Raw genomic sequence first — 12,885 nt, forward strand, 5'->3', positions numbered from 1 at the left:
GAAAGACATTGACATATGTTCAGTAGAAGGTGCAGTATATAAGGTTATGTACAAATCAAATAAAGTAATTTAAAAATGTGGAGAAACCGTTTAATAACTGTAACCTCAAGCAATGACAGAACAAACTTGGGAGGAAAACAGACTGGGGAATACACATGACAGAATAGGTGGGTGTCTCAATCTAGTCAGCCACTCTTTATGAACACTTGCATGCTGACCGAAAGTAGAAACTCGGGCTCAGCCTTAAGATTTATATCTGTCCCAAGCAACAGGCATATTTGCCAGTGTTCGATTTGCAGGTATATTTTAACAAGTCATACAAGGTACACTCCTGATCATGTCTAGTAGCCACGTTATGTAAGAATACCATTGTATTTACTCATCTTTAATATGGGATAAGAATAAAAACAATTACAACAGCTTTAGAAAAGTTATTCAGAAATACAATTCCATTATATATCAGCAATTACACTTTTTAAATACAAAAGTATTTGCACCCAGTGTTAGGTGTTGTATCCGGTCTTCAAAACTGTAGCTTTGGAATTCCATTACATAATTTGCTGATGTACTGTAGATCCACATGCAGTGTAGTTGATGGTATGGAGTATTAGCTATTCAATCTGCCACATGAACTTTTTTTTTATACAATCTGTCCCTTACAAATTATCCCTCTTTTAATTCTGATGTGTAGGAGTAAGAAACAATAGTAGCTTACTCCGCCAGACAGACCACAAAGCTCTGATTTGCATGATTTAGTAAGCTGTGCTGTATGACAACTTTGTGCAATAAAATCTACTGTGGAGTGTGTATGTGCAAGAACACACAAAAAGTGTGTCTTTTTAGAACAAGTTTTAAACAGAACCTGTCTAAAAAAATATATAATAAAAATGAATAATTCAAAGTAGTGACGAACAGAAACTTGTTGGGCAAAAATGAAATTCTAGTTACTGAACTAGGTGACAATAACCACTGAAAGCTCTGTATCGGCATCTTAAAGTACCTATGTAGAGCACATGGCCTACTAGGGAGATAAGAGTGCTGCCTAGCCAATAAGCTAGAAGATTTTGCTTGCTACTTATGAAAAGGGCATTTTTGTTTTTTTGACAAGTTTCAATCAGTCTCTACTTGGAAAAACACACTTCTGTCCTGGTGGAAGGTCATTTTTTAGTGTCCCTGTATGGCCATTCAATAAGTTGTGAAGTATGCCAGATTTTGAATGTGGGGGGGCAAAGATTAGTTCAAAAGTTGGAAAGGCCCCTTACAATTTCCTATGCTACAGTGAAGCACAACTGTCACAAGTACATACAACTTAGTCTTTCAGGGAGATGGTAAGGTTAATGTGCATATTGCCTTTGTGTCTGGCATTACTCAAGCCATGACTTATGTACTATATCATACAACATGTGCTTGTAAATACACACACTCAGCAATTAGCCCCAAATTCCTATACCCACAATAACCAGCAAATACAAACAATATCTGAATCATAATTTGTTAAAACTGTTGGAATATTTTATCACAGTCCATCCCCAATAAAACAATGGGATTCAGGCAGGGACCAATCTCCTATGCTGAGGGCACTTAAAAAATGCTCACAGCCTGGAGACCTGGTTACACAGAGGAGGAATGAGTGCAATTTTTGCTTGAAAATCACCCTGCTTCCTAGTGGTGAGATTTATTGCAGAGGACAGTTGCTGATGGGGTTACGGGGAAATCTTCAGAATTACCACAGAGAAAAAAACAGCCTAACTACAAATATCACAGTAAGAAAACATCTACAAATTTTTGTAAAAAAAAAAAAACCCCAGAGGAAAAAAAACATTTTAGTTCACTTTCTGAGAGAAAGTTATGTGACGTTAAATACTTTCGTGTCAAACAAGACAAAAGAATTATAGGAGCGATATCTTTAATGGCTGACCAAAAAAAAATATTACATTTGCTAGCTTTCAGAGCACAGAGGCCCCTTCATCAGGCACGTTTTCAAATGAATGAGAAAAAGGCACAACATTTAAGAGCCGTTACATCAAGAAATTTGTACAGGGGGGTGGGGGGGTTGGGGGTTCATCATCAAGATAAGCAAAAGTAATAAAAAGCAGTTTTTCGCTACGGACGAAAGAGTAAAAGTCCTAGGAGTTCAGAGGTCTGCACTTTGCTGTGTTGTGTGAAGTCCTTTTAGTCAATGAATGGAATGTTCTTATCATATGGGAATTCAAGCGAATAAGAACATTCCATTCATTGACTAAAGGACTCAATCTAACACCTGGATTTATGACCCACTACATGGACACACTTCACACCCCACAGCAAAGTTCAGACCTCTGAACTCCTAGGACTTTTACTCTTCCATCCATAACAAAAAACTCCTTTTTATTACTTTTGCTTATTTACAAATTTCTTGATGTAACAGCTCTTAAATGTTGTGCCTTTTTCTCATTCATTTGAAAACGTGCCTGTCGAAGGGGCCTCTGTGCTCTGAAAGCTAGCAAATGTAATATTTTTTTTTGGTCAGCCAATAAAGGTATCACTCCTATAATACTTTTGTCTTTTTTGACACTAAAGTATTTAACATCACATAGACTTTTCTGACTAACATGGTACTGCAATAATAATAATAAAAAAATATTTTTTGCTACACATTTCGAGAGAAAGTTAAAAACAATTTTATTTTAGACGCTGGAATTTATACAAACTTTCCTTCTGCATTATGCATTTTCTTTAAAAAAGGAAAAAAAAAAGTTTAATTTTGGATTTCACTTCTTCCCTTATTTTAGCAGATTTAATTTAAAATGGAGGCAAAATTTAAAAATAAAAAAGTGCATCATTTACAACACAAGATGAAAACGGCAATGGACCAAAAGTGGAGACATGTCAGACATTTGCCCAGTTCTAAAGCACTTTGTATCTTCCTTTATTTGTTGGTTGGTATGAATTTTGCTGAAAGAAGAAAAAAAAAAAAAAAAGTAAAAAAATTAGGTATTAAGTCAGAAAACAAATGAGTATAGTCGATAAAAGTAAGTGTGCGCTGCAATAATTTGCCTTCTTTCTGCATATCAGGAGGTCAGAGGCGTCAGAACTCTGCTTTAATGTTATGCAGAAAAATTGTGTATATAGGGTTTTATATTTACAGGTATGGGATCGATTAATTGTAATGTTTGGGACTTTATTAATCAGATAAAGTTTTTCCTAAATTTCGAGCACCACATCTAAAATATAATAAACTACATTTAAAAATAAACCCCAGCGACTCCACAAGCTGACCATAGCATTGCTTTTTCTCTGTAAATTGTTTAGCAGTGCTCCCTACAGTGACGTCTGTTTTCTGAAACATGTCAATAAATGGTTTCTAGATAAAAGATCTCGTACTTAAATTCATGTGTGTATATTTTGAAACTATAATTAAAAAAATGGTATATAAACATATTAACCACACCTATTCAAAGGCATCAACATTTTTTTTTTTCATTTTTTTTTCTTTTTATTAGTCCATCCCCAAGCAAAGCTGTATCAAATGAGCAAACTAGATGTCTTCTGCGCTCTGTTGCTAGGCAGAAACAGATTTCATGTAAAACCAGACCTGTCTTTATTGTAATAACCACAGAGATGGGTATGTATGCATTTATGGTCAGCATTGCGACAACCCCCTTGTAAAAGAGGTAAAGCTTCAAACGATCATGTTGCTGGGCATATGCTGACGTGTGATATTGATAGTATTATGAGAAGTAGTAAACGTCAGTTCCTTGTTATGTCGCAAGCTGTCTGAATTACATACAAGTAGCGATGGTTGGATAAGGAGATTGTCATGCAGTCACACAATCTATATTTAAGCCCAGTAGAAAACACATGCAGTTGGCTTTTTTGAAACCGCCCTCTAGTAGTATGTTAACAGTGTTTCCGAATTAACAAAAGCAACGCACTAGTTAAGCAATAAAAGGGAATTTAACTTTAATATGTAATTTCTAACTAAATTTAAAAAATCATTTCACAAAATATTATTGTATCCTGCATGTTAAGAACAATGAACTGAAAATGTAAGACAAAAACAACCCTTATTTTCCGGTTATTATTTCTGTCCCTCACACTTACCAGTCTGATGAGTTCTTCCTTGATAAGTCGGGTAATTTCCGCCTTCGCTTTCTGCACAGCCAACTCACTGGCACCTAGACAAAGTATATTCACTGTTATAATGGTGACATTTACCTTATTTCTGTTGTGCTATATATATATTGCAGCAGCCTGTATGTGGCATGGATAATGTAAATGTCATAACTAGTACACTATATCAAACATTATTTAGAAACACTAACCAACATGTGCAAAAATAAAAAACAGTGAAATTGTCATATCATCTGCCCAGGTTTCCTGGTAAGGGCTTTGTTGCACTTTTCATGTGTTTATAAATACAATTTCATCATATATTTGGAAGATATTTTTTACACTCTCTCAATATGTAACACACACGTCAGGTAAACTCGCCTTCTCCTCTGGCCTCTACTACCTGATATTTTACCAAAGGCAAAATGCAGGTTAGCAGGAAATCTTATGGGTGTGTAACGTATGTGATATTTCCAATGGAAGCTTGCGTGTAAACTGAAGTTTGTGCTCCAACATTCCTAGTTTCCAATTACAAAAGGCTTCTGCCATAAGATGTTCACACTCAGTTGGTTCCAAAAATACAGATGTAAAACTATATAAAATGGTTGCCAAATGTACATGATATGTGCTTATTTATGCTCTTGTGTTGGTGTCGTGTACGTAACAAGTTCACTGTGTATCATACAGCACTACTGTTCCGGCACTTGAAGTCCAACCATTAGAAAGCTTTTGTGGCAATGCAGGACACAAATTGGATATACATACTCTCTATGGCCAAATAAATCTTCCTCTCTCCTTCCTTGGGGTCTTTGCCAGGTGGGAAATAAGTACCCCTAATGGTAATAGCAGCCTCCGAATATTCACTGATCCTCTGGAGTGCTTCTTTTGAGGTTACTTTCCACCTCGCAGTCTGAAATATAGTAAATAAAATTATATATACTATAATCATGAAATATACAAATACTCGGAAGAATACATGAAATAAAAACACTGGGGAAAGGCCCATAGAAATATAATAAAATTACTTTAAATATGCATGGCTAAATCAAGCCAGATCCTTTAGACAAGAAACATTGTACCACACAGTTATATGTATTTGTATTAATTCTCCTCAGACAACTTATGTAATCACTGTAAAACTGGACTTTCATTCATCGATAAAGCTATTTTTCCAAAGCCTAGATTAAATGTGTCACTCATAGCTTTGGGAGATTGTCTAATTTCTAATTACTAGCTTATTTACATTTTATTATTTTACTGTAGTATTATTATCATTTATTTGTTAGGCGGCACAAGGTATCCGCAGCGCCGCACACAGTGCTAACAGTAGACTATACAGGGTGAAACCATACAGAACAATGAACAAAAAGTACCAATACTTCAGAAACTCCGGCTAGTCATATGCAGTAAAGACGGAGCGGAAGAACAGGTATGGAGACAGGAGGGGAGGGGGCCCTGCTCATACGAGCTTACATCCTAAGGGAGGGTAAACAGACCAGGCACAAGAGGAGCCAGTTGAGGCAAGAGGATAGAAGGGAGGACGAGCAAAGGGAGGAGATGGGGGTTAAGTAGATGGTTGGTAGGCTTTGAGGAAGAGGTGAGTTTTGAGTGCACGTTTGAAGGAGCACAGAGTAGGAGAGAGACGGATGGAACGAGGGAGGTCGTTCCAGAGAAGGGGGGCTGCACGGGAAAAGTCTTGGATTCCTGAGTGGGAAGAGGTGATAAGGGTGGAGGAGAAGCAGCAGTCATTGGCCGAGCGCAGGGAGCGAGCAGGAGTGTGAATGGAGAGGAGGTTAGAGATATAAGAGGTAGTAGAGTTGGAGAGAGCCTTGTAAGTGGCGGTGAGGAGTTTGAAAAGGATTCTGTAGGGGAAGAGGAGCCAGTGTAAGGCGAGGCAGAGAGGGGAGGCAGAGGAGGAGCGGCGTGAGAGGAAGATGAGTCTTGCGGCCGCATTGAGTATAGAGCGGAGGGGGGAGAGACGGGAGTGGGGGAGGCCAGTGAGGAGGAGGTTACAATAATCAAGGCGGGAGATGATGAGTGCGTGGATGATAGTTTTGGTGGCACCCTGAGAGAGAAAAGAACGGATGCGGACGAGCCCGCAGTAAGCCAAGTGTGCTCAGGGAGGGTATGGAATGTCTACCATGTCCAGATCATCATTTTTATTTGTTAGGTGGCACAAAACACTGCAGTGCCAGTCAGTTACAAATCATACAAAATACAACTGCACATAAAAACAGAACAAGTACAGACGAGGTTGACAAAGGAGGTGCATAAATGAGAACGGGTAGAGATGGAAGTGAAAGTTTGCATAATACAGGGCTGGATATAATTTGTTCACCATATTGGCTAAAAAATGTACTCTGTCAACTGGAGAATGTTCTTTTGTGCATCTCTACTCTCTAGGCCCCCATCACAAATGGACAGTGGATGACTGCTCTGTCCCCAGAGTATCCGACAGCAATCATTAAAACCAGTTCTCAGGATCTAACATTAGACAGCGCTATAGTCCTAAAAATAGCTGCACTTCACCAATCACTAGAAAGCTTGATGATGTCATGACTGTAAAGCTCTGTAAAGTGTTTTTATGTGCAATTTGTAACTGACCACTTTGGCTCTGCAGAGTCTTATGGTGCCTTACAGATAAACAATGATAACTACGTCGGCCACAGTAATAGCATGGCATAGGCACAAGCTTAATGTGAAGGCTCTAAATAGCAAGCACTGGTTCTAGCAATATGGCCTGAAAAGGGCTGGATACTTTTGGGGGTGGGGGGAATTCAATTCAATGGAATACCCAGTTTAAAAGGAGACCTGTTTCATTCATTTTCCTGATAAGTATGACACAGCCCAATATCTCATACCAAAGCTGGAGATGCAACTGCAGATTTGTAGACAATACAATAGTCTCTACTTTAGTTAACTAATCTTCATACAACAGATTTAAGTGTGTTCATAAATTGCACTCTAGATGGCCAATTAGATTGATTTAGACCAGATCAGTGTGTACAGGCACAAAATGACCACTGATCTACATCTGATTGGCAGCCAGCAGCTGTCACGTGATGATCACACGTAAATGCAAATATCTTTACTGTCTAACTGCACTAATGGAGCAAAAACAATGAACATCCAGATCTGGCCATGCACATACTGCTCCGCCTTCAATGGACAAGCCACTGCTAAAACAATGTGGAATACTAAAAGCTTCATGATCCCCAATGGTAAATTCCAGTAATCTCCACGGATGGTCAATTTTATGATATACATCATTGGGTTTATTGAGCATACCTGTGGGAAGTCATTAATCTCCAACTCCTCTTCATATCTCTTGAAGGATTCATTTGGACCTGCATCCTGCTTCTCCTCCTCCAGTTTCTCAACTGGGACATAGTTGAGTTTGGCATTTATCTTTTCTGCCAACTGTTCTGCAATAGTTTTTGCAGATACTGTAGGGGCCACTATTGTGCCTCCCCTGAGGACAGCATGAGTGGCCTGCTGCATTACATCCTAAAGTTACAGAAAGAACACAAATACATATGGACAAATTTACTCACATTCTTACCAGATGAAAAAACACCAAATATTTTTCTGTAGTTTGAAATACATTTAAAATGTCCAGTGCCTTCTCATGAAATCACTATGGAGTGTGCTTCAAAGTGACTTTCAGAGGAGATTCTTGATGATCATACATGCTTGTATATAGGTTATTACCTCCAAATAGCAGCAACTTAACAATTTCCCTTTAAGTTTATAACAACTTTCTGGATAAGAGGTTTAACAGAATAGATCTCATACCTAAGCTCCAAAAAATGTCACAAACAATGTGCATAAAATATTGCATTTATATTTGAAAGCCTATATTTGTATATTGTATATTTTTAGTAAGAGTTGAGGTATTCCGTATACAGACATTGGAGCACAATGTGACCTGCGGCAACCACAGGGTCATTGATGCCTGGTGCTGCATATTGCTTAACGTGAGTGGTAGCACTGAACCATGGCTTGAAATGTCACTTATGAACAGCTGAATTATGCAGGAAATCAATAATCCTGATGTCTGACCAATTATCCAAGTTGTTTGACTAAAGACTTGGTAATGCAACACTTCAGACAGATCATAATAATCAAACATTAAATACATATAGCTTATTAACTTTGGACATTTTACATTTGCTTTGCAAGTGTTTGATCCACATATAGTCAACTTAGTGCTACATTTACCATTTGTGCTAAGACATGCATAAATTAATGAAGGCAACTGAGAATCTTACTTGTATCACTTTTGAGCAAATAAGTGGCACATACCTGTGCTTCTGCACCTAGGTTTTTGTTAACACTGAGCTTCTTGGCCAAGCGTTTTGCAATCTCTAACTTCTCTGCATTTCCAGCTGTTGGGGTAGGTGCATTAGCTACAGAAGACGCTCCTCCGGTACCCCCTGCAGCTCCAGAAGCACCTGTTGCTCCCCCGGGTACACCAGGTCCAGCCATGTCCTTCACTCTCTTCTTAGAATTGAACATGCTCTCGATCTGCTCATCAATCTGAAATCGCAAAACATCAGTCAGCACTATCACCAGGCCCGGTTCATGGAAGAACTACATATTGCGCGAACGCCAACTTGTTTAATATAATTATTGCCCTCTTTAGTTGTCTGAGCTAACACTCATGTCTCACGGGGAAGCTACTTGAGTACATCCCAAACACACTGGGGGAGGACAATGTTTTTGGCAAGTGGGAAAGTGAAACTAAAGGAATAACACTACCAAGCACACATTCAGTAAAATCTCTGCTTGCCGAGTAAACACTGAAATGTGAAAAGTTTGGGATTGTATTGATGAATCTTGGTCTTTTCTTTACATACAATGCACAGGACATCTGAGCCTCTAGAATGCAACAAATTATCTACGGATTGCAATGTTCTATTGCACAAGCTTGGTATGCATGTAGATAAGGACTGCCTTATAGGGGGCACATGTATTTCTACAGAAAGGTAACCAAAATGTAAAAAGGTGTTTCTAGTAAACAAAGTTAACTTGGCTTCAAGCCATTCATTCTGTTGTCAATTCTCAAAAAAATGTATTGTGTTTCACTAGGAATGGTTAATGTTAGAGTGACAACTGTATTACCATTGTACACAATACTCACATCAAGAGCGGTGTCTTCATCATCTGAATCCTGAAGTCCAAGCGCTGCTTTTTGCAGCTTTTTCCTTTCATTGGCCAATGCTTGCTCTGTTTCATCAAACTTAAATCCTTTACCGGAGAACCCACTGGTCTTCTTAATGATTTTGCCTTCCTAATAGATATAATAAGGTAGTAAAGAATAATTATGCACAAACAACAAAAAAAACCAACAAATTATGTGATAATATATTTTAAGACCCCCTGGGAAGGATGCCACCATGCTTACTGATCTAAACTCTTAATAAATAAAACTCCTTCTTGAAAAAGAAGGGTTAACACTGCAAATATTGACTCTTTGGGGGGTATTCAATTGTTAGCGAGATCCCCGGAAAAACGAGCGCTCAAAATATATTAGCGTTAATACGGTAATATGCGCGTAAATACTGTTAATACGGTAGTTTACTCGCTGAATTTCATCTCCCAGCTCAGGGAGCTGAGAGATGAAATTCAGCGAGTAATTACTGTATTAACGCTAATATTTTTAGAGCGCTCGTTTTCCGGGGATCTCGCTAACAATTGAATACCCCCCTTTGCATAAACTTAATGTAATAGTAAATAAAAGCCTTTGACACTTATGCAATGCTTGTAATTTTATTTCAGTATACCATAGCAACATCTGACAAAAAGGTCTAAAAACACTGAAGCAGCAAACTTTGTGAAAACCAATACTTGTGTCATTTTCAAAACATTTGGCCATGACTGTACACTCAAGTAAGTTAAATTATTGAAAAAAAGTATATAGAAAACGTACAGCTTTTTGCTGGTCCTTAAACTCAGCCCACAGTTTCTCCAGCTCAGGAGGTACTGCATTAGCCGACAGCTCCAATGCCTTAATGATGTCTCCAGCATGGCGAGCTTGATCCTCTGTGATGAATGTAAAGGCATACCCCTGGAAAACAAAATATATTTCTTGATTAACAGTAGCGTAATTTGACAAACAATTTACAGATAACACCAGCCATGATGCTGGTGATTTAACATCAAGTGGGGCCATCAGCATTGCCTGACAGCTGTTCATTTTCCTTCTACACTGAACTCTTATTGCCTGTCAGAATTTAGTACAGGACAAGAACAGCACTATCTGACAAACTGTTGTTGGAAGGACCAAATTGTAGAAGTCAAATAATTGGATGAAGTTGGCTAAATTAACTAATTATGGTTTCCTGTGTGATTGCGATCAGTACGCCACGTGTAATGACGCAATTGCACGGATTAATAACACACACTTACATTTTTACTTGTAAATAGCACACATTTTTTAAAAGTTCCAATTCAGTCGATCATTTAATAAATTAAGGGTTATTTATAAAGATATTATAGTAAAGGTATTTATGGTTCAGGTCCTCTAAAAGGTAAAGACTTTAGTCTCATATTAAAGCTTATTTCCCCAGCATTAACTCTGTTTCGACAGAGCAGCAATCACATCTAGCGGTCGCAAGTTATGAGCAATATGAGATGAATACTCAAAAGCAATCTTCTTATGGGTTAGTTTAAACCGGTTCTTCAGCAGAAAGACAGGTAGGTAACAGATGGAGTGAGTTGCCCCCTCCTTTTGGAGAAGATCAAATGAACTGACCTATGACCAGCAGTCTACTGGAACATCATTAACCCTGAACCAATGAAGACCTCTCAGTGTTATCTGTGCATATTTTGTGACATCAGTATTTTTTTTTCCAAACTTAACATAAAAACAGCTTCTGATTTAGGAACAGCCTCACTCTTTGCCAACAGACATCAGGATTGACGGACTGTTTCTGTATCTAGGGCTGCGCAATATATGTATTGGCTGCACTTTGTAATATCATTGTGTTATACTTAATTTTGCTATTACAACTCTTGTGCTTTGGAACCACATTAATTGCATTGGACAATATTTATCGATAGCGACAATATGAACAATACAAAAGGGTAGCAGATTATAAATGAGCGAACCCTCTCTCCAGTGATGGCATCATACAACTGAAATCAATACCTAGCGGTTGAAATAATGTGAAGTTCAGTACATAACATTCGCAGTTAGCAAAATGTGATCTTGGAAAATTGCAAAACGGTAGTGAAGGACTAAACGAGTGGACCTGATGGAGAAGATGACAGATTGAATTCTTTCCTTTCTCCTACCAAAGTACTGATCTATTTTGCTTGCCTACTAGGTGCTTATATCAGGAGGGTGCCCAGCTGTAGCAGATGGTATGACGGATCCTAATATCACTGCAAGGCACACCAAATCGCAGGACCTGGAAGCAGATGAAGACCTGTACCTCACAAGATCCCCATCTTACTTTGTGAAGAGGTGGACATCATAACATCGCATCAAAGAGGACACCAAACTACAGACTGGCTCTAGGACTCTGGATTCAAGTGTTGCAAGAAATTTAGGATAACCTAGGAGGAATAGGCACTTGCCTCACAGAGTTTTTTCCTGTTGTCTGTCAAAAAGGCTTTTTTCATCTTGGGAAAACCCTTTTATTAGGGGCATATTTAATTAAGAAAACAGTTTGTACGGTACAGCAACATTGAGGAGTTCCCTTCGCAGCAAGTACATGTTGAGCTAACACGCTTACACAGACACACAATACTTACACACAGTCATGAGACGGAGATCTGTGATACCCCCCTTATATACTGCAGCCTCAACCCGGGTTTTTGCCGGGAGGCTGCAGTATAAATGAATCCAGGTCTAATTCCCAGACCGGCTGACCCGGGACATTTGGTGGGGTAATTCCTGGGTCCGACCCAGGTTTTTCAGCCCGGGTCTCAGACATATGTTAAAGTTTGGATAAAAAAAAAAAAACAAAAAAAAACAAAAAACAAAAAACAAAAAAACATCGCAAGAGGAGCCAATCAGAGCTCCTCTTGTGATGTTACCATGGAGACCCGGATATAGACCAGTGTTCAGTTTTAACAAGGTTTTACCTGGGAATTTGACAGGTAAGCGCCCTTGCCGCCCCGGCAATATCCCAGGTTCATATACCCGGGATATTGCCGGGTGTGGCAGTATGAAAGCGGTATAAATTACCTACAGTGTATCACGAAAGTTGAATGGTTATAGGTTCGGTGTATAAGATTATGATATTGACGATATGTTGTGACATTGCTGTACAAGTAAATAATATTTTATACTTCTATGTTTGCATTGCATGGGTTTTATGCCTTGACATAGTAAATACTGTATAAAGAGCTCTGAGGGCTGTATGTTCTATAATGTGGTGATGAGTAGGAGTGACATATGGAAAACTGAGAAAAGCATGTATGTAATGAGACAATTTAGGAACAGTTTACAGAAATAGCGGGGGTGTAACATTTAATACATCTTAACCTCCATTAACACAGATGATATGCCCAAATAGGGAAAAAGCAGGAGAGGTCAGAGCAGTGTATAAGTATATTAAACTTGGCACTAGATAGGGCTGTGCACACACATTGACCCGGTAAGCAGGCTTACCATCACATTCAGTAAGTTTGCTTTATAAAAAACATACTAGTTCATTCAGAATAGGAGTATAATCTTCTGGTATTTATGAGAAATAAACCTAGACATTCTCCCAGTAGTAGATATGAAGTAGCTATTGACATTCATAATAGTGTGAATTAATTCAGTCACTTTTCACTTTC

General features: G+C 38.4%; 1 protein-coding gene across 1 annotated transcript in view; it reads right to left on the minus strand.

The window, feature by feature from the left end:
- Nucleotides 1-369: 369 nt before the first annotated feature.
- The window catches only part of DDX46 (DEAD-box helicase 46), a 78,464-nt gene continuing 65,948 nt past the window's right edge, over nt 370-12,885 (minus strand). Inside the window, exons 17-23 of the mRNA XM_075209860.1 lie at nt 10,025-10,162; nt 9,236-9,385; nt 8,398-8,631; nt 7,381-7,599; nt 4,858-5,002; nt 4,084-4,157; nt 370-2,934 (exon numbers count right to left, since the gene is read on the minus strand). Coding sequence (XP_075065961.1) covers nt 2,887-2,934; nt 4,084-4,157; nt 4,858-5,002; nt 7,381-7,599; nt 8,398-8,631; nt 9,236-9,385; nt 10,025-10,162 — 1,008 coding nt within the window. The 3' untranslated portion in view covers nt 370-2,886. The remainder of the gene's footprint in view (nt 2,935-4,083; nt 4,158-4,857; nt 5,003-7,380; nt 7,600-8,397; nt 8,632-9,235; nt 9,386-10,024; nt 10,163-12,885) is intronic.

Source organism: Mixophyes fleayi, chromosome 4 (assembly GCF_038048845.1).
Source record: "Mixophyes fleayi isolate aMixFle1 chromosome 4, aMixFle1.hap1, whole genome shotgun sequence".
NCBI lineage: Eukaryota > Metazoa > Chordata > Amphibia > Anura > Limnodynastidae > Mixophyes > Mixophyes fleayi.